The 22,278-nt window shown below is 37.4% G+C and overlaps 1 protein-coding gene and 1 pseudogene across 2 annotated transcripts in view; both read right to left on the bottom strand.

Annotated features, from left to right (window-relative positions):
* The window catches only part of Hydin (HYDIN axonemal central pair apparatus protein), a 380,287-nt gene that overhangs the window by 175,205 nt on the left and 182,804 nt on the right, over positions 1-22,278 (bottom strand). For both annotated transcript variants that reach the window (XM_048792466.1, XM_048792467.1), the window contains one exon: positions 1,403-1,641. In XM_048792466.1, the coding sequence (XP_048648423.1) occupies positions 1,403-1,641 (239 nt within the window). The remainder of the gene's footprint in view (positions 1-1,402; positions 1,642-22,278) is intronic.
* LOC107151015 lies at positions 2,808-3,267 on the bottom strand (annotated as a pseudogene).

Raw genomic sequence — 22,278 nt, forward strand, 5'->3', positions numbered from 1 at the left:
ATTTTATAAAGAAATAGAACATCTGAAAATTTGAGAGAATTGCCCCCAAAATTGCAATTAGAAAGGGGAGCATATGAGTATGTTATTAGATCAGGTGTTGGCCAACATTTTCTGTAAAGGGCTGAATAATAATCATAATATTTTAGGCTTTTGAGACCACATGGTCTCTGTCACAACTACTCAACTCCTATAGTGTAAAAGCCAGGGACATAGTGGTTGTGCCAATAAATATAAATATACTTTATTTATAGAAGCAGGCAGTGGGCTGCAGTTTACCCTTCTTATTTTTGAGGATTCTTTTGGCAATTGCTGGCATGATTTTATGTCAAAAAAGAATAACAATAGTGTTTGGGCAGAGGGGAAATCAGCAGCTAACAACTACAGTTTGCTTGTATATTCATAGTGAATGGTTAGCTAACCCTCCAATTCCAGGCAAGTGTTGGAATATCCTTTGGGGGCTATTCGACACTATTTGTAGATTAAGAAGAACATGTAATTAGATCTAGTTTGCAGTACATTGTTTTCTGTAATTAGATTTGGGTGTACTTGAAGGAATTTAAAAACAGAAGCACGAGATTTCAGTGACAAAATTCCCTAGCTTATGGACAATAAGCAGAGAGGGAGATTTTTATATCTACTTGACTCAAAAAATATAACTGTTCACAGTAAAGTGTTCTCAGTAATACAACAGACAGGTGCCAGCCCCAGGAGTCAAGTACTGATAAACGCATGCTTCCCTCAAGGAACCAGGAATAAATCCCCGCACATACCCTCTGTCCTAAGCATTCAAACTCATACTTTTTATGTCCATACTAGATTGTACGCTTGAAGGTATCTACACTTTACCATCTTTTATCTAGATATTTAGACCCTCTGGCTTTTCAAGTCAATTGTAGCCATCTCAATTGTTGGCACTATAGTGGGGAGGCAAGTAGAAATAATGCCAAAAAAGCTACTAGCTTTGTAAGACCTGATACAATATATTTGTAATAACTTTTTTTTTTTACTTCCTAGATCCTAGATATACTCTATTTAGGTTACCACTAAGATGCATCTGTATGGAGAAGAATTAGTGATATATTGGAATCAAAGAGAAGAAACCATGGTTGAGAGTCCAATTCATCACAGAGAAGTTCCTTGTAAGTTTGAGAGAAAGTGCACTTCCTCCAAATGATCCCCTTCTCTGGGGTAGAGTGACATAGCTTAGAGAGTGTAACCAACCTATGACTAGGAAACACCTTCTTGTGGCCAAGGTAGCCTACAGGATGGGGGAAAGTGAGGATGGTACACAAGAGGGACTGAGGAGGCCAGTTCTATTTGCCAGTTTTCTAAAGCAGGGGTGATGTCCAGCTTCCGTAACATATGTGATATCTATAAAAACCGGTCCATGATATCTCCCTACCTAAAGTGCGCTCCCAGGTCGAGTTCTGGAGCAAAGGGCTTATCTGAAACAATGGTAGAACCAATTCCTGAAGCCTGGACAGGAATCCGAAACGTGTTGCTATTTTCAACTTCCAAAATGACTGTGTCTTTGAACGTCAGAATGTCATTCAGGTTGGCAGTCAATGTCAGTGGAAAATCTCCTTCTGCAGGAACTGTGCCTTCATTGGGTTCAATGGTCCAAAGGGACTTTTCGTGTGCCTGCAACACAAGACTACAAGTTAACAGGGAAGATATTCTTGGCTTTTCATTCTGCACATGTCAAAGCCCTCTGTACTTCAAATGGCTGGTACCACAGAATTCAACATCAGAGACAAACATTATTTTTTTTTTTCTGAAATCAAAGCAGCTGTATGTTTGTTGGCTTTTCTTTTTTCAAAAAGCAATCTGATTCTGAGGAGTAAACCTCCGATTCTACTTTTGAATGCTCTGTGAAGATTCTTTACATCTCTTTCCCATGATGACAACCCAGTTCACTAACAAGCTTAGACTAATTATCTGCTCTAATCTCCAAATTCTGGGATAGTAACAGATTTTTATGGAATTTGGAATTTTAAAAGAAGTGTTTTCAAATGCAAAGCTTCTAGTATTATAGTGAAAATGGACAGCTTTTATTAATAAGCAGGATATAGGAAGTCACTTTGATCTCTTCTACTTCATAATAATTAATAGAATGTCAATGACTAAAATCCCAAAGAATTTGAAGTATATGGTGTGACTGAATTATGCAGTTGGAAGTGACTTCTACCAACTCATTCCCTTTAACTGCTTAAATCTTCCAAGCTCACTCCTCTTTGTTAAAACAATTCCTCTCAATAATGCTGACTCTGACCATCACCTTTCAAAGTGTACACCCACCCTCAGAAAATCTGGCCACTTTTACCTCACTCTGTTTTTCTCCTTTTTACTTACCATCTTCTAACGTGAATTAGTTACCATGGGCATTGTCTGTCTCCTTGCACTTCAATATAATCCAAACATAGAAAGAACTTGGCCTTTTGTTTGCATTTGCTTGCTCACAGATATGTCCCCAGCATCTATAGCTATGCCAAGTATATAGTAGGTATTTAATAAATATTTGACAAAGGAATAATATATTAGCTTTTTAATCAAATTCTTTGATGACAGATAACTTACTTCTTTCCTAATTTGTCTAACAACTCAAATTATTAGACATATCTTTTTTATATGATGTAGAGATGTGCTTCTTTGGACCTTTTACACACTGGGTTTTAGTGCACTTCTTTGGACCTATATACGGTAAGTTGAATCTACCTCTTTGGAAGAAAACCTTCTACATCATAAATAAGGCTCCAAAGTAAGGTACAGTATCAAATCAGAAAAAAAAATGACTCATGCCATAAGCATTTTTTTTAACAACTGAAAATCAATTTATTAAAACAGTGGTCTTAGACATCTGCAATGGTGACTTCGACCTCCACTCCTGGCTCAATACTGCAGGAAATAATCTGCTTAACGATCTCAGAAGGGCTATGCAAGTCAACGAGTCGATTGTGGATTCTCATCTGGAAAAGATCCCATGTCTTGGAACCTTCACCACAAGGTGTGTTTCTTGTGGTGATTCTCAAAATCTTGGTCGGCATGCGAACAGGTCCTTTCACTTTGAGATTCTTTTCCTTTTGCGCCTCTGATCAAGTCAGCACACGCTTTTTCAAGTGACTTCATGTTATGGCTGGTAAGGGTAATTCTAATTTGAGGAATCGCTACCTCTGGTTCCATGGGTGTCTTTCCAGTGTCTTTAAATGCCAGGGCTGCAGCATGGCTTCCTGACTGACTTGTTCCTCGGCAAAAGAGAAGATCGGTGAGTCAGGAGCAGAAGCGGGCAGGACAGTGCTCCGCTGCACCCACAACAGCGTCCTCTCAAAAAGAAGCAGTTTATTCAAGTTTAAAACATAATTTCTGCTTCATTGATGATGATCTCTTAGATTGTTTTGAGGACGTTTTCCTTGTCTTTGAATGCTTACAGTGGAGGTTCACTGTAATATATCCAGGTCTGAATATACTTTAATATTCTGCTTGGAATTTGCTATCTTTCCAGAGTCTTTGGTTTGATATCTTTTATTTCTGAAATATTATCTCAACCATTGTCTGTTTAAATATTGCTTCTGACTCATTCTCTTCCTTCAATCCTGAGGACTCCATTTATACACGTATGTGACTTCCTGTTACACACTCTCCTATCCTCCTATCTGCATTTTGCTCTCTGTGCTTCATCTTGGATGGTTTCTTCTGATCTATTTTCCAGTTCACTAATTCCTTTTTCAGCTGTGTATAATATGCTGTTAAACACACACATTATGTTCTGAATTTTGGTTTCTGCATTTTAGGGTTCAGGTCTTGGTATTTTATATTTCTTCTTCTAAGGTTTTTATCCCCTTGGGAGATTTTGCAATCATGATTATGATATTCACCATTCTAGCTGCTCTTCCTAGTCCCTCTAGGTTTCTGCAAACTTGATGAGCAAATTGTTTTTAGGACTTTTCAAGTAAATATAACAAATATATATTCAATGACCCTATGGTCCATATTTGTATTTCCCACAACACAAAAATGCCCAAAGCATATTATCTTTCCCTAAGGAGCTGACAGTGATGGCATTCGGGGAGGCCAACACCTAGACAATAAAAATACAAGTCAGAAGGAGCTGGGGCGACAGTGCTTTTCAGAGCAGAGGATGCTGGAACCCTTGGATTGAGACAAATATATCACACACATTTTCAATTTTTCCACCAAATGTGAAATTAGACTTAATTATCAAGTGGTGTGTTCCTAATTACATTATACTATTGATTAAAAACTCTAATTTACTCTACTCTAATTGTATATATAAACAATTATCTCAAAATTAATAAGAAACATCCTTTCCCTGTTTTGATTGCTGTTTCCTCTAAATCAGTTCTGACAGTTCTGTTTATTTTGGGGAACACACCACTCAGAAGTAATGTGTGGATTAATCGTCATAGAAAATATTTAGTGATTTCCAATTTGCATCAGGAAAAAATCTAAAGAAGAGGAGCTGTGGAGATCATCTAAAAATTTCCAGGATAATGACTCAGGGGAAAAGCCAAACTGTCCAGTTCAGTGGAGAAGAGCTCAATGGTTCCCTGGTATATCTTCCTTGGCGTCCCATACTTTCCCAAGCATAGTGACTCAGAAGAAGCCCTTCAAAATAAAGCATATGGAGGAAAATGGCATATTTAAAACCAAATGTAAAATTTACTTCTAAGCTGGACTTTGGAGGACATCCCAGGCTAAAAACATCTTTCTTCCATTTAATTCCGATGGTGTATGTCTACTGAAAAGAACGAAAGGAGAAACATGAGACGACATGTAACTGGATGGGGCTCAGGTGCACCGGAGGCTGTAAATCAGAAACTTCCTGATAGGCTTGGGTTGGAGTTGGAATAGAGCTGCATAGTGATCTCTGTACCTGATGCGAATGTACATTGCATATTGCAGTTAAGTATTAGAGACTGCAGGCAGGCAGAATCTCACAGGGTGACATTCAGTAAGTGCCTTGGAACATTATCAAAATCCAGATCTGGCTTAAGTGCAGATTCAGAAACTGAATCTGGTCAGGGAGGCCCAATCAAGGATCATTCTCTTAGGAACTGGCTCACAGGTACTTATTCGAGGAGAATCTAATACTTAAATCAAAATACCAATTTTCCAATTTGCAAAGGAGGATAAATTGTATTAGGCCAGAATGCTAGTTAAATTTCCTCCTGGTTTGAAAGTCTACATGGGAAATAAGTAAATTGCATTTTAAAATTTAAGTGAATTAAGTAAAGCAAAGAAGAATATTTTCAAGATTATAAATTGTATATAATGAGGATGTAGATGAATGATGGGAGGAAATTTTATTTTAACTTCAATAATAATGGAAATTATAGATTTAACTTTAAGTCAAGAGTCTATTATTACTCATGATCTTTGAATCTTTTGGGATATAAAAATAGAAGGAAACAATTAAACATCAAATACTACACTAAATAAACTAGGATTCAGATGGAGATACTTGTATGATAATTGTCCATGTTTGAAGGGCACTTGTGGAAAGTATGCTAATTCTTGCATGACTCAATGTGTTTTTCAAAAATTTCTCCTGTAACTTTCCTACTCAAACTTAGCTCTAGCAGAATATTAAAATATTAAGAAGTAAGCAAATCCTGTCTTTCAGAACATTAAAATGCTCTTGTTATAACTGTTTGTTAATATATTAGTAAAAGATAATAATCCTTATAAGTTTGATTTTCACGTGTGTAGGTCAATTATTATTGGCAGAAAAAAACTACAAGAATTGATGCTACAATATTCTATTCATATTTAGGTTCAAAGAAATAATTTCTAAAGTATTTTCTTAATTTATTCCCCGCAATTTTTTTTTAACATTCTCAAAGTGAAAGCACTAAAATGAGTTCTAAAAGAGCTATAAATGCAAATTCAATCTTCTATTGATATTTTTGAATGGATCAAGTTAGCTTCATTTCATCTAAAGTTTTTATTGCAGTAGATAGGAGTCCTTGACTTATAACATATTCAGTCTGACCTACACAATCAAAGCAATACAGGGAAATAGATTTTTCATGCCCGAGTAATCAGCCCTTCTCCTTTTTTAGAATTACTTGTCTGTCTTACTTGCAGTTTTTATATTCCAAGCAGCTATTTTAGATAAGGTAATGATAGCTGCTATAACAGAAAGACCTCTGATACTCAATGGCTTAATATAATGGAAGCTTATTTCTTATAGCTTCTGTGGAAAGAAGACCTGAAGCTGCTTTCCAGGGCTGAGTGGGTGAATTTCCTTCTTGATGTAATTTATTAATCAAGCTTGGCACAAAAGCAGACAGTAAAATAAATCACAGAATCCAAAGAACAAGGCCCATTAAAATGAATTACAATTGGTGGGTGAGGAGGGGCCTCTGTTCCAGTCAGTCAGTCACTCAAGGACCTCAGCTAAAAAGATTCTGTGGCTTTCCAGGATACTCTGGACATTGGTTCATTGCTGGCCAACAGGTGGAGAAGGAGAAAGGAGGGTGATGTGCTAGGATTTTAAGGACCAGACCTTGAAGTGGAGCATATCACTTGTGTCCATTTTCACTGGCCAGAACTCAGTCATGTAGCCACACCTAACCTCAAAGGAGGCTGGGAAATGTAGTCTAACTCTGGGTCCAGAGAAAAGGGAAATGGGCATGGTTAGCTGCTAGCTGGCTCTCTGCTAAAACTACCTTGTTGGTTCAGTCCACCACTACAAACTCGGGCATTCTCCCAATTCCAACTTTCCTAAATATCAGCTTTTGAAAAGCGAAAGGACTCAAGTGGGAGAATAACTTGGTGTTTCAAATCTTGTGATAGTCCTGGGCCCAGAGTTCACATCCATCTGTTGTTAGGACAAATGGAAGGATAGCTAGGAGAACAAATAAGAATGTTCTAGGCAAAAAGAGTTCAATCCGTTGGGCTTTCTCCTCAAATTTGTGGCCTTAGAGTGTTCTACATTTTGCTCATTTTTAAGATTCAGCTTACAATTAAGACATAACTCTCCTATGTTCATGTGAAACTCCACATCATGTACAACCACAAGAATGGGATCCTAATTAGGATAAGTTACACTCCACATATGTATAGCATGTCAAAATACACTCTACTGTTGTTTATATCTAAAAAGGACAAATTTTTTTTTTTTTTAATAATTTTTATTTATTTTTATTGTTTAATTTTCGGCGGACACAATATCTTTGTTGGTATGTGGTGCTGAGGATCGAACCTGGGATGCACGCGTGCCAGGCGAGCGCGCTACCGCTTGAGCCACACCCCCAGCCCAAAAAAAAGGACAAATTTTAAAAAGACATAAATCAATGTCATTTTCGTCCTTTTTTACATCAAACAGTGAGATGCATTTAAAAGAGGGTACTGCCAATGTCATTTCCCCCACTCCAACCATTTGTTTTCTTTCTCCAGCCAGTCACACAGGTCAGTCCTCTATTTGTGATGCTTTGAGGATGTCATGGCATGAGTGTCATGTCAACTTGGCGGATGTGCGCCGTTGCTATTCTGGTTCATGCTGATACAGGTTAGCCGCTTTGGAAAGAAGACATGAAGCTGCTTTCCAGGGCTGAATTGGTGAGTTTCCTTTTTGATGAAGCTTATTAATCAATAATTGGCACAAAATCAGACGGAAAAATACATCACAGAATCCAAAGAACAAGGCACATTACGATGCCGATGCTAAGGCCTTGGGCCAGCCCTACAAGTCAGGCTATAAACTTCTAGCATCTATTTGTCTATTTGGTATTTGACTTTTAGGTGTGCCCTTCACTTTTAGGGAGGACTTAGTCTAAGTGACATTTTCTGTTATTCAGAGGAAATTTTAGGCTAAAGAAGACATAGATAGATGGTTGTCATCATAGTGTTGGATTTCGTAACCTTTTAAAAACCACAGTACAGCAAGATAACAACGAATGGAATTAGCTTAGGAGAGAGAGCTCTGAAAGAAAAGGGATGTGGGTTTGATCCCTGCTCTGCCATTTCCCAGATTGGACTGTGTCACTCAGCCATGTCCAGTCTCAGTTTTCTCCTGTGTAGCTCAGGATATAGATGGTATCTTCTGCGTGAGTTGTGGTGATGGCTAAAGGAGGTCAGGCTTGTGAAATTCGGCATAGTATCTGGTCCTCACAAATGACAGCATTGTCACCATTTCACCGAAGTCCAAAAGGCCCCACATATACCTCATGATGGGCTCAACAGTGTTTGCTAAAAAATAAAAGATTACAACACTCTCCAGAAGAGAACCATGTTGGGGCTTGTGGTAGGCAGAATTCTAAAATGGCTCTGAAGATGTCCATCTCTCGGGAGGACAACTGACTTCCAGTCAGAAACATAAATCTAGGCACTGCCATGAAGGGATTTTGCAGACGTAGTTATGATCCCAAATCAGTTGACTTTAACATGCTGACTTTAATCAGACTGGGCTCTTCCTAGTGAGGCTAAGCCAAGCATAAGAGGGCTTATGGGAGGGGCCACGACACAGGGAGCAGTGGGTGGCTCCAAAGCAGTTGACAACAGTCCTTGCTGATAGCCATCAAGAAAAGGGGTTTCCATCATTCAACTACAAGAAAAGGGATTCTTCCAGGAATCTGAAGAGCCTAGTCACGGGCCTTTCCCTAGTCAAGCCTCTTGTAAGAAATTCAGCTTGTCAACATACTTATTTGAGCCTTTTATAATCCTAAGGAGAAGATCCAGCCAGCCCAAGCCTGGATTCCTGACTCATACAGACAGATTATTAGGATTGTTTCAAGCCCCTAAATTTGTGGTGATTTGTTGTCCAGCAATCAAAAACTATATCTATCTATCTATCTATCTATCTATCTATCTATCTATTTTTTTTGGGCAGATGATAAAACAAGTCTTTCATCAAAGATTCAGCAATAGCTGCCTCTGCCTTTTCTGTGGACTGGGGCTGGAAAACCAACCATTTCAGCAGACCATGAATAACACATCAGGAAGCGTGTGCATGCAGGTGCATGATGCTGTGAAGATGGAATATTCGTGCTCTTTGGCAATTTAGAATTTCGTGCCCACTGATGATTAGTGCTGAGCCTTTCTCTCTGAGGTTTCATGTATCTGAAGATAACATTTGCTTTTTGTTTGGCAATAGGGCATCAGCGCACAGCTTAGGCAGTGCTCAGCTCCCAAGATAAATAGGCCAGAGCTTTTATGAGTTTCCTTATTGTGTATTTAATATTTACCATGAAAGGTAGACGTGAGGGCTATTGTTTGCACATGTCACATCAACAATAACTGAGAGTGTGAATATCCTCAGACGGACCTGTTATTCTGTATTGCTAGCAGCTATGAAGCCTGGAAAAAGTAGTACTGCGCACTTTTCTTCAAAATAATTCATTTGCCAATTGAAATCTGCGAGAATTTCCTCCCATGGAATGAGAGGAAGCAAATAATAACAGGAACCAACATGCAGGGTGAGGGATTTCTTCAGATTTATACTATTAACTCAGCAGATGATCGACTTTTTGTGTGTGAAATGAGAACAATGAAGAGTCACTAAGGCCTGTCTCCTTTCTGTCATATAGTTCTCTAAGTGAGTCACTTTACGGCTTAAAAGAATTAACTGATAATTCAGAGATTGAGGTGCAGAGCAATTGGTGCTAGAGCTTAACAAAGGAGGCAGTTCAGGGTCACGATTAAAATTGTGGGTCTTAGAGTCACATGACTTGGTGGTCAGTTCTGGACTCTGCCATTTGTAGTCCAGTAACTTTGAGCTAATCTGAAAGAGCTAGGTTTCAGTTTCCTTATCTGTTAAATGTGCTACTTGAAGATGAAAAAAGTAGGTACCAAGCATCTAGCACGGTGTTTAGCACATTCATGGTATCTTCCAAACTTCCTGCTGGCACCCTCCCCAACCTGCATCACAGATCGGATCAGTGGTTGAATCTTTTACCCCCTTTGAGAAAGCCACAAACCTTTCTACAGGAAAATACACATACATCTATGTGCATGCACACACATACTCACTCCAGACTTTATATACTAGTTCCACAGTTCATGGATCCCAAAGTGGTGGACGTTTGTCACATTTTTTTTCCTGCTTGATCCATCTATAAGCTCACATTCAATGGTCGAGGTAAACATCATTTTGTGTGAATCTTGGTAGGAGAGGATCTCACTTCCTTTTGAGAAGTCACTCAGACCCTCTGCAAACATGGAAGCCTGCAATCAGGACTGGTATACCAGATATGCTTGATCTGGAGGATATAGTACCAGTCTTCATAAAAGGGCCCCAATGCTTTTTCTAGACTTGCTTCCCAGGATACCAGGTCATTTACCCTTCCCAAATGTGCCAAACATCATCACTGCATCTAAAGATGCTACTCTCAGGAATGTATCCCATTTCTCTGACCTCCTTAGTCTTCAAGTCACCACTCAAATGTTCTCACCTATGATGAACTTGCATTTGACAGAAGAATGAATCACTTCCTCCTCGGTGCTTACACATTTCAACCTGTCTATGTACTCATTTCTTTTGTGAGATTGTGAACTCCAGAGAAAGAAACCATTCTATTTACTGGTTTTCTCTCCCCTTGGTCAGGACAGGACCGGGAATGGGGACAAGGCTCAAAAATAATACTTGTTGGCCAACAAATATATGCAAATGCCCAGCTTTACTAGAAAGCTAAAGAAACACAAATTTAAATAACAAAATTTTAAAAAATTTTTTACTAGATTTGGCAAAAACAAAAATGTTGGCAACAGTCTGGGAGAGAGGGAGAAGGGGCAGAGAGGAGAGTGAGAGAGAGAAAGGTGTGTTCCCCAACACTGGGACACTGGGGGTGGGACAGGATATAAATTGGTACAAATTTTCTGGGAGATAATTCACAAGATGTACTAAGACTTTTAGTTATGTTTGTGTTGTTCGACAACAGCAATTGTGTTTCTAGGAATTTAGTCAAAGGAAACAGTTAGGGATGTGAGCTGTAATTAAGACAAGCATTGTTTATAGCAGTGAAACATTGAGACAGAGTTAGTTAAATCAATGGTGCTGAAGTAATATGAGGCAATAAAATCAGTCAGTAAAGATGATCTGTAGAGGAACATTCCTTAATAATTCATATTAAAAGTGATGAATATACATCTTGAGTGAAAATAGCTAGCAAAGGGTAGGAATACACAGAGAGACTTCATTCACAGGAAAATTTTCAGAAGTTGCACACCAAAATTTGACTAAGTGATTTCTCTTTTCTTTGCCTATTTGCTGTTTAGGATAATATTATTGGTGTAGTAAGAAGATACACACACTTAAATTTAGCAAATGAAGGACTCTCCCTAAAAGGATATTGTCTCTTTAGAGCCCATTTAATTTTAACTCTGCCTTCATGCCTCAGTAGCATTCAATTTCTGTCTTTCTTAGAAGCCCTTTCTAAAGTAAAGAATGCATGTACATGGGTGTGAAACTCAGGTGGATTCCAAGAGTGAAGAGTCTTTCTCATGCCTGTGAATGGTCACTAGTCACCATTCCCAGAGGTAGCTACTGTTAATGGTTTTCTATGTCATTTTCTAGATACAGTTTATGACTACAAGAAAAAAAAGGATATCTGCATATTTACCTGTCCCTCCATTAATGGGGGCATAGTAGGTAGACTTTAATTTTTTGTTTTACTCTTTATCAAATGTATATATACACACATAATTCAATATGTCAAATTCTAGAAAAGGCACACTGTGGAAAACAGTAGTCTTTTGAACCCACTCTACCATCTTGCCAAGACTCAAATTCTTGGGCCTGAACACAGCCAGCCACTGCCAGCTCTTTGAGCATTTTCTTTTAGTACCGGCTGCGCTAGCTAACTTGCTTCTATTCCTTAATTTTTTTAGTTTGGACATTATCTTTGGAAGATAATAATAATTCTATTCTATATCTCTCTGTTTTCTTTCTTTCTCCTCTACTTTCTTCTCCCTGTTCTCCTAATATAGCTAAAACTTACTTTTTGGTGAGATAAATATTTGCATTTATATTATTATGAGTATGCAAATACTATTCATGGATGAGCCATAAAAAGTGTTCTGTGGCTACATTTCCTGTTTTTCCCACCACAACTTATATGCTCCCGGCAATTATTATCTTTACTTGGTCTTCAATCTATCGTGGTCTCAGTCCCAGAGACTCCACCAAAGGGACAAACTTCCTCCTGATATTTTCAGGAATACAGACTTTCTATCAGTTCCATTTCCTTGGAGACTAATCTATCCTGGAGCCGTGAGTCTCAATTCCTCCGGACAGGCTGCGCTCTGGCCTGTGACATGGCTGGCAACCCAGGAATGCCACACAGGGCCATCCTGTGGGTTCCTCTGGGTTGCCTCCTTGGGACTCCCGTTTCCTGAACCCCGTGCCTTTTTCAGTGCAGTAGAGTTTTCTTCAGTAGCCTTCTGAGAAAGGACATGTAGATGGTACTTTCTTGAGAACTTGCCTGTCTAAAATGTCTTCCTTAATTTCATTGAAATCTTTATTTTAATTAAGTTTAGCTCTTAAGAAAATAACATATTATAATATTTCAAAATAACAGTTGTTGTTTAACCATAATTGTACAGTACTGAATTTCTTCAGGATTGCTTGCTCAAAAATAAATAAATAAATAAAATAAAAATGACTTAATAAAAATAATGTTAAGGGTAAAAAATAAAATAAAATAAGATGTCTTCCTTTTAAAAATGCTTTTTATCAGTTCCTTCTAATTACATATAATATTGGAGCTCATTTTGACATAATCACATATGCACAGAGTATAGTTTGTTCCACTTTTGTCCCCAGTACTTTCTCTTTCCCTGCCCACTTCCCTCGCTCTGTTCTCTGTCTCTATTCTACCAATCTTCCTTCCGTTTATTTATAGTTTTATAATTGGTGCTTTATAGATTCACAAAAAGGTGAAATTCACTGTGGTATATTCATATATGTACATAACATAATCTTGTCCATTTCATTTTGTAGTTCCTCCCTTTTCCCATCCCGTTCCCTCCCCTCTTTATTCCACTGATCTTCCTTCTATTTTCATGGAGTCTTCCCCCATTTCCCCCCTATTTTGCTCTAGCTTCCACCTATGAGTAAAATCATTCGACTCTTGACCTTCTGAGTCCGGCTGGATGTTCTCCAGTTGGTCAATGCTATAATTTCATTTTTCTTGATTGCTGAGTAAAACTCTCCATTGTGTGCATATACCAAATATTCTTTATCCATTCCTCTGTTGTAGGGCACTGAGCCATAGTTTGGTTATTGTGAATTGCTATAAACATTGATGTGGCTGCATTCCTATAGAATGCTGACTTTAGATTGTTGGGATAAATACTGAGGAATGAGATATAACTGGGTCATATGGTGGTTCCATTCTTAGTTTTATGAGGAATCTCCATATTGCTTTTCTATTGTGGTTCTACTAATTGGCAGTCCCACCAATAATGTTTGCATACACCTTTTTCCTCACATTCTCACCAGCATTTATGAGTATTTATGTTCTTGTTGATTGCTATTCTAACTATGTGATTTGCATTTGCCTGATTGATAGGAATGATGAACATTTTTCATGTATTTGTTGGCCATTTGTATTTCTTCTTTTGAGAAAGGTCTGTTTAGTTCTTTAAATTTTTCGATTGAGTTATTTGTTTTTCTTTGGTGTTAAGTTTTCTGAGTTCTTTATATATTGTGGCTAATAATTCCCTGTTGGAGGAGTCGCTGACAAATATTTTCTACCATTCTGTAGGCTCTCTCTCTACACTCTCAATTGTTTCTTTTGCTGTGCAGAAGTATTTTTAAATTTAATGCCTTCCCACTTATTGATTCTTGGTTTTATTTCTCGAGTTTTAGGGATCTTGTTAAGGAAGCCAGTAATTACTGAGCCAATAATATTGGAGTGTTGAACCCATGTTTTCTTCAAATAGTTGCAAAGTTAATTCTTACATCTTTGATCCACTTTGAGTTGATTTTTGTGCAGTGTGAAAGATAGGGATCTAGTTTCATTCCTCTACATATGAATATCCAGTTTTCCCAGCACCGTTTGTTAAAAAAGGCTATTTTTCTCAGATGTATAGTTTTGGCACTTCCTTTAAGTATCATATTTTTTTGTATTTTTATTTATACATGATAGTAGAGTCAATTTTGACATATTTATATAAACATAGGGTATAGCTTATTCTAATTAGGATCCCGGGCTTGTGGATATACATAATGTGAAGATTCACTGTGGTATATTCATATATGTACATAGGAAAGATGTGTCAGGTTCATTCCACTGTCTTTCCTATTCCTATTACCCCTCTATTCCTTTCTTTACTCTTTGTCTAATACACTGAATATCTCTTTTTCCTCCATGGGTATGTGTTAGCATCCACATATAAGAGAGAATAATCAACCTTTCATTTTGCCACCTTTGTTGAATATCACATGCCACCTTTGTTGAATATTTTTGTGGATTTGTCTATGTGTCTTCTACTCTATTTCACTGGTCTTCATATCTGTTTTGATATCAATACAACACTGTTTTTGTTACTGTAGCTCTGTAGTATAATTTGAGATCAGGTATTATGATGTCTTCAGTATAATTCTTCTTGCTCATTATTGCTTTGGCTAGTCTATATCTTTTATTCTTTCAAATGAATTGTAGAACTGCTATTTTTCTAGTTCTGTGAAGAATGTCATTGGTATTTTGATAGGGATTATATTGAATATGTGCAACACTTTTGATAATATGGCATTTTTTATAATATTAATTCTGCCTATTCAAAAACATAGGAGGCCTTTCCATATTCTAATGACTTCTTCAATTTCTTTCTTCAGTATTCTATAGTTTTCATTACAGTTGTCTTTCACCTCCTTGGTTAGATTTATTCCCAAGTAATTTTTTTGAGATTATTGAAACTGGGATAGAGTTCTTCAGTATAGGAAAGCAATTGATTTATGTATGTTGTTCTTGAATCCTGCTGCTTTCCTAAATTTTTAATATCAACTCTAGAAATATTCTGGTAGAGTTTTTGGGTCTTCTAGATGCAGGATCATATAATCAGCAAATAGGTATTTTGGCCTTTTATTCCTATTATTATCCTTTTAATTTCCTTTTTCTTGCCCAATTATTCTGGCCAGAGTTTTAAGAACTATGTTGAATAGGAAAAGTGACAGGTGAAAGCATTTTTAGAGAAAATGTTTTCAGTTTTTCTTTGTTCAATATGATATTGGTCTTGAGTTTGTTGTATATAGCTTTTATAATCTTAAGTTCTTTCTATCCCTAGTTTCTCCTGTGTTTTTAACATGAATAGGTACTATATTTTGTCAAAGATTTTTCTCTGTATCTATTGAGATAACCATGTGATTCTTTTCCTTAACTCTATTTATGTGGTAAATTATATGAACTGATTTATGTTTGTTGGATTTACTGTTGGACACCGTACATACATATTCTGGAGACACATTCAGGCCCAGAATGTTTTCTTCCTCCAGGGTTGATATATGTTTGCTTCTGGGAAAGCTGTGAAGGAATGGCCATACTGAATTTCCTGCATCTAGGCAGAGATTGAAATGATTTGAATTGAGGGTCTATTCTAGTTTACCCTTGTTCTTAGTGCGTGGCCTTCTGGAGTCCTCACTCAAAGTCTGGGAGTTTTACCCCACATCCTCCTCTCGATTTTATATCCTTAGCTCATCCTGCCTCATTTTTAAAAATCTCTCTAGATCTTTAAGTATTTTGAAAGCTCTTTTCATCTTTTTAACCTTTTCTGGAGTGACACAGGAAAAGTTGTCCCAAATATTGAGCAAAAGTCTCTTGGTTTCTTTTTGCTCTTGACTTCTCACTAGACTGGTTGCTCCCTGATTCCCTCAGACTCATGATTTTCACATTTTGCCCAGTCTCCCCTTGTTCCCAGAAGGAAATAGTTTGAAATGATAGATTGAGTAGCAAGAGTTGGTCACTGATATGTTGAGAGTCCCTGCTGGTCAAACATGATCCACTTCTTGATTTTACTATCTATGGAGGAAAAAAGTCTGTAAGAACTGTAAAGCCAACTAACTGACTGTGCGCCAGGGAAGCTGGTATACGTAATTCATGTTGCTCTCAAATAATACATATCAATAGTCTTTTTAGGTTAATAGGTTACCATCCCCAAACAAAGACCATAATGTTCTTTCTGAAAGTCACTGCCTTCTCAGATTTAGTGAAAGGTGTCACTTATGTTTACAAGGCACAGATATGGTTAAATAAAGGGAAACAGGAAAGTACCTAAGCATGTGGGCATGAGGGACACAATGCCTGGTGGGCGGGTGGGGTTGGGGGATCTGTACAAGCAAATAAGCTCCAAGAAGAGAATCAAAAAGATAATGAACTTAAAAACCTATTTTCTTTCATATTAAAAGACACATAGGCATTCATCAACAGTTTTGGTTTTGATTTTTTTTTGTGTGTGTGTGTTTTATAAAATGGCTTCACTGCCTAAAATTTAGGGAAACAAGTGAAGGGTGAAAAAAAGAGTGTTCGAGAGCCCATTTCACAGAACTCTGTACTATATGTATTAGTTCAGAAGCTTAGGGCCCCTCTCAAGGTCCCTCATTTCTTTTCCTTCAGCTACAGATCCACAAATATTTATGCCTTTCCATAAGCCATTTGACCTGGTTGTTTTTATTTGTTAACATTAATAATTTAAATTTATTGAGTGCTTAGATTTTCAACAGACACTTTCTACATTATCATCATGTTTAATCTTCTAGATACCATTTTAGTTACATTTAAAGAGAAGGAATCCAAGGCCCACAAAGGTTAAGAAACTTGTTAGTATTTGCAGAATTAGAACTTGATCCCAGACCTGCTGGAATACAACACCTGTACTCTTGATGGAACAGCGCCCTACTTCACACTCATACTTAACAACTCCTAGACCATGTCTTCTCTCAGATGATGTTACCCTTCCCTCCCTGATTCATCCCAATTTAATATCCTAACATCTAAGAGAGATTTTTTTTCTTCCAAAGCACAAAACTTTATGTTGCACACAAAAATTTCATTGCAACTGACATTAAAAAGAAAAGAAAGAAACACCTAATTGCCATCCTACGGAAAGTTCTACTGTGCAATGAATGTCTCTGCCTTTTTACTTGTAAAGAGAAGGGGAAATGGAACTGAGGAAGAATATGATTTTCTCCCTGGTGAGCATCATATAAGATTGATGAATATATGTTAGGGGTTTCATACCTTTAAAAACCTCTGTACCATGCTACTTTAATGCATTTCTTGCTTTTGTTCATTATATAACAGTGGTTATTCTGTTTTGTACTGGTTTAATGTTGAATTATGACTTTTATTGTCAGTGCACAAAATGGGCAGAGTACATGCTTTAGTTGACAGTGACAAAGACAATGACTCTTAAAAGTGACATGAGTTGGGCTGGTGATAGTGCTGGTTGTGGGGAAGAAGATACACATTTTTATGGAAGTAGGAAGATGAGATTTGAGGAAAAAGACTTATCTGACCCATAGCAAGGAAGTTTTATCTAAACTCCTTCTGTGTTGACAGGTATTAACTGTACACTTGAATAATAGTTAATTAGAAGAAACCCAATTTTCTAAAACTAATTAAGATCAGAGACAGAATAAAGATGGACAGGCTTGCAAAGTATGCAAGAAACCAAGATACTTCCCGTTTTTTTGTTTTGTTTTGTTTTGTTTTTGACAGCTCCCTAGTGACATTTGAACCAAACCCCCCTCCTTTCATTTTGGCTTTAGCTTAAATTCAAACTAATCATATTCGACCGGTAGAGCTGTCATTCTAAATTCAGGGAAGATGCTGACCCATCGTGTTAACTAACATTCAATCAATAGCTTTCCTTCTCTCTGTATAGGAAACAATTTTCCTTCTTTATAATCAATACGACCTGCTAGAATCTATCCTCTGGGTTTCATATTTAGATTTTCCAAAGTGAAAGAGGTCTTAGGTGGGGGCGAGAGACTCTCAGTTCTTTGTTAAGCACAAATATTTGCTTCTGGAAGGTTCTTGATGTTATTGCCACTGGCATCCTCTTGTCACTAAATAGGTCACTTTGGGATGGCTCAGGAAGAGCCTAAACCATTTTGGAATGGCCATGAATTTTATGTGACAAAAGATGTCCATCATGGCACAGTAGAATTTTGTTCTTATTCCCTTATTACTATTTCTTTTACAGATTTTTCACAATGAAGGCAAAGAGAAAAGAACTCTGCTTTTATGCCAATTGAAAATACATTACACCCTCCTTCTGTAAGGAGGATATTAATACAAAAAGACTGTATATTAATACATAAAAAACTATAAAGTAGTTAAGAAGACTATAAGTCAACGAGCTTAAGCTTTGGAACATGTTTTTCTGACACACAGAAAATTAAGAAAGATTTCAGAAAACATGAAGAGCTGGGTATGGCTACATTCAAAAACAAGATGAGTATCACACGGCCCATAAGTGAAACAGAACAGGACTGACTGAAGCTACCATCTAGGAGGTGCCAGGTTCTTGAATCAGTAGAAGTGTTTTGAGGAATAAAAATGGAAACCAAAAGATCCTGCAGGAAGCAATGGATGAGGGCCAGTCCCGAGCCAAGGCAGCTTTCCTATATATGTGGAATAAGACCTAAGGAAGCCGGAATGTTCCGACAAATGCACTCATGCCAGCGAGGTGGGCATGGTGGTCGGGAAATAGTAACTGTCAGATAGACAGACCATAGGCCAAGCCTCGGGCTTTCCAATGACCAAACCTGAGTCTCCAATATCCCCATGAGCAAGGAGGTTTAAGACTTGATTCTGGACTAGTGATCGTGTCTAGGGTGAAGGCAAACATTAGAATTCTAGAAAGGGAGATGTGGACACTGAGAATGAGAGAAAAAACATACTCTGTGCTAGACTGATTTATCATTTAAAATTCCAAATGCTCAGAAGCTGCAGACAACCAGGTAATAGATTTTTTTCTTGAGCAATCGATAGCTCAAACTGAAGTTGATTAGAAAGCCCATCTGAGATCCTTGAAGTGATGCAAAAGAGGATAATATATATAAAACAAAGATTGTGAAACAATGACAGTTAAGAATCAAAATCCTACTCCAGCCCGAATGGCAATTATCAAGAACACAGATAACAATAAATGTTGGGGAAGACGTGGGGAATACTCTTATTTTGTTTGTGAGACTGCAAATTAGTACAACCACTCTGAAAAGCAGTATGGAGGGAGATTCCTCGGTATAGGAATAAAACCACTATATGACTCAGCTATCCCACTCCTTGGTATTTATCCAAAAGATCTAAAATCAGCTCACTACAGTGATTCAACCACATCAATGTTTATAGAAGTGCAACTCACAATAGCCAGATCATGGAATCAGCCTTGGTGTCTGTCAACAGACCAATGGATAAAGAAAACCTGGTACATATACACAATGAAGTTTTACTCAGTCATAAAGAAGAATGAAATTATGGCATTTGTAGTAAGTAGATGGAACTGGGGAACATCAGGTAAGTGAAATAAGCCAGACTCAGAAAGTTAAGGGTCAAATGTTTTCTATCATATGTAGAAGCTGGACCAATGTAGCAAACAGGAGAAATAGCAAAGAGGAAACATTTGAAGAGATAATGGCTAAAACACTTTCCAGAATTTAAGACACAAATCCTCTGATACACTGAAGAGAAATTTAAGAAAATAAAGGATAAAAACATGATCTTAAAAGCAACTAGTAAGAAAAGACAAGTTACCCATGTAGGAACAATAATCAGGTCACAGTGGCATATTTACCAGCAACAATTGAAAATTGGAAGGAAAAGGCAACCTTTCAAATAGTGGTAGCTTTCAAATAGTGGGATCTTATATTCTGCTGAACTGAAATGAGAACCTTTATCAAAGAACTTAGAAGGATATAATTTAGCAAACAAACAAATAAATACAAACCAAGCCAGGTATGGTGGCACATGCTCAGGAGGCTGAGGCAGGAGGATCATTTAAGGCCATGAGTTTCATACCAGCCTAGGCAACAGGGACTCTGTCTCAAATATAAAAGAAAAGGAAGTAGAGAAATACAAAAAGAAAAACAAGGGGGAGAAACAGTAAAGTATACAGGAGAAATAAAATGATATGGCAGAAATAATCCAACACACACCACAACCACAATAGGGTTAGAAAGCTAAATTTTGATGTGATAGGTGAATGATGGCCCTCCACAAATTATGTCTTAATCCCTGATATCCATGAACATGTTGCCTTACATGTCAAAGAGATTTTCAGACATGATTAAGGATCTTGAGATGAAGAGATTGTTCTGGATTATGGGTCTGGGCCCAGGGTAATCACAAAGGTCCTTTCAAGAGGGAGGCAGAAGAGTAAGACAGAGAAAGATGAAAGAGGCACAGATGAAAGTCGAGGTCAGAGAGGGAGAAGATGCTGCTGGCTTTGAGCATAGAGAAAATGGCCATGGGAAAGGAATGCGGGTGGCCTCCCAAAGCTGGGAAGGCAGGGAAGCAGGCTCTTCCCCAGAGTCTCGTGCAGCCTTCTAGACACTTTCCACTTCTGACCTTCAGAACATAAGTGAAGAAACTCATCACAGCAGCATCAGGAAATCTGCTTATTAAAAGATGGACTTTATCATTAGCTTTGGAAAATTCACCCTATGCTATTTAAGATAGATTTATCTAAACAAATCACAAAACATTGAAAATAAAGGAATGAAAAATACCAAGTTGATGTTAATAAAAAAAAAAAAAGCAGATGTGGCAATATTACTGTCAGGCAAAACAGAATCTAAGTCAGGAACCACAAATAGGGATTAAAATAAATAATATCTTATGAAAAAGGGAATAATATACCAAGAAGTAATTAGGTTATAGAAGTTTGAACAATATAATTAATAAGACTGATTTAATACCAATATACAGATGACTAGTCTGTTATACCACATAGCTAGAGAATACATATCTTTTTATGGTCATGTAGAATATTTATAAAAACCAATCATATGCTGTGTTTCTCCAAAACCAAATTCAGAACATGTATCATACACATCATGTGCTCCAACTTCAATATGATTAAAAGTTTTGTTACAAAGCTATAAAAGCAAAAATGGTATACATCAAACTATACACACATATTGAATTCACATATTAAAAAGAAAATCATGATAGTCTCATATTTATAACAATACAGACAGAATTACTGCAAATAACAATGTGTGGGGGTTTACACACATTATGTGTGCATGTGCAATGTGTGTTTCAAAAGAAAAGAATTATAAACTGAATGCACTACTAAACTAAGATTGAAAGTATGTTAGTTCTAATGAAGGTGTTGTAGGGACAGACAAGGCAAGGCACTGAAGATAGCAGGAAACAGTTTTATTTGGCTGCAGCCAGGTTCAGAGGGCACAGTTTTTTGCTGTAATCAATTAATCCCCTGAACCCCGAGTTCAGGGAGTTTCAGAGTTTTATACCCAGCATGTAAGGGGAGGGGCTCAGAGGTTCACAATCTGCAAAAGTTCACATAAAAGCAGCTTTTTCTTTCACTGTTCTGGGCAAGCTAACCCTTCAAGGACAACACCTGAGAAAGGAAGACCTTCTTCTCCCCTTCTTCCCTCCCCTTGCCAGCTGTTGCCATGGAGCCCAACTGTAACATCTTAAAAATATAGACATCTCTGTGAAGCCCAGCTCAAGGCCAGAGGCCTTGTTTGCACACTTCTTCAAAGAACTCTACTGGATATGTTTGTGAAAAACTAGTAAGGGGGTGTCCAGCACCTGGAGTGCTGGTATCTTCTCGGCCAGTGGCCAAGTAAAATAGGAAGCTTATCTACATTGAATTCTTTCTTAGAGACTCTTTTGCTGTCAGTCCTAAAATCAGCCATGGTGAAGATTTCTGGAGAAGCCCAGTTAAAAGATTTTCTGTGGAGAAAGGGGGTGCCACTACAAAGGTGCTTGAAAAAGAACAAAACAGTTATAAAAAATAGAAAAAATATAAGACTAAGCAGAAATTAGTAGATAAATTTTTTAGATCCACCAACTCTGTTTTTAGGATAGTTTAGATTCACAGGAAAATTGAGTGTAAAGTCTGGAGTGTTTGGATATAATACTGTATGCCACACATGTTCAACCTCCCCCGTCATTGCCATCCCCCACCAGAGTGATGCATATGCTACATTCAGTGAACCTATGTTAATGGCTGTCATTATTGCCCAATATTAACAATATTAACAGATTAAAGGAAAAATCACAATTATCTGAATATATGCAAGAAATGCATTATATTTAAGCACATGTTCATGATAACAGAAAAAAG

Source organism: Marmota marmota, unplaced genomic scaffold (genome assembly GCF_001458135.2).
Source record: "Marmota marmota marmota unplaced genomic scaffold, marMar, whole genome shotgun sequence".
Lineage (NCBI taxonomy): Eukaryota > Metazoa > Chordata > Mammalia > Rodentia > Sciuridae > Marmota > Marmota marmota.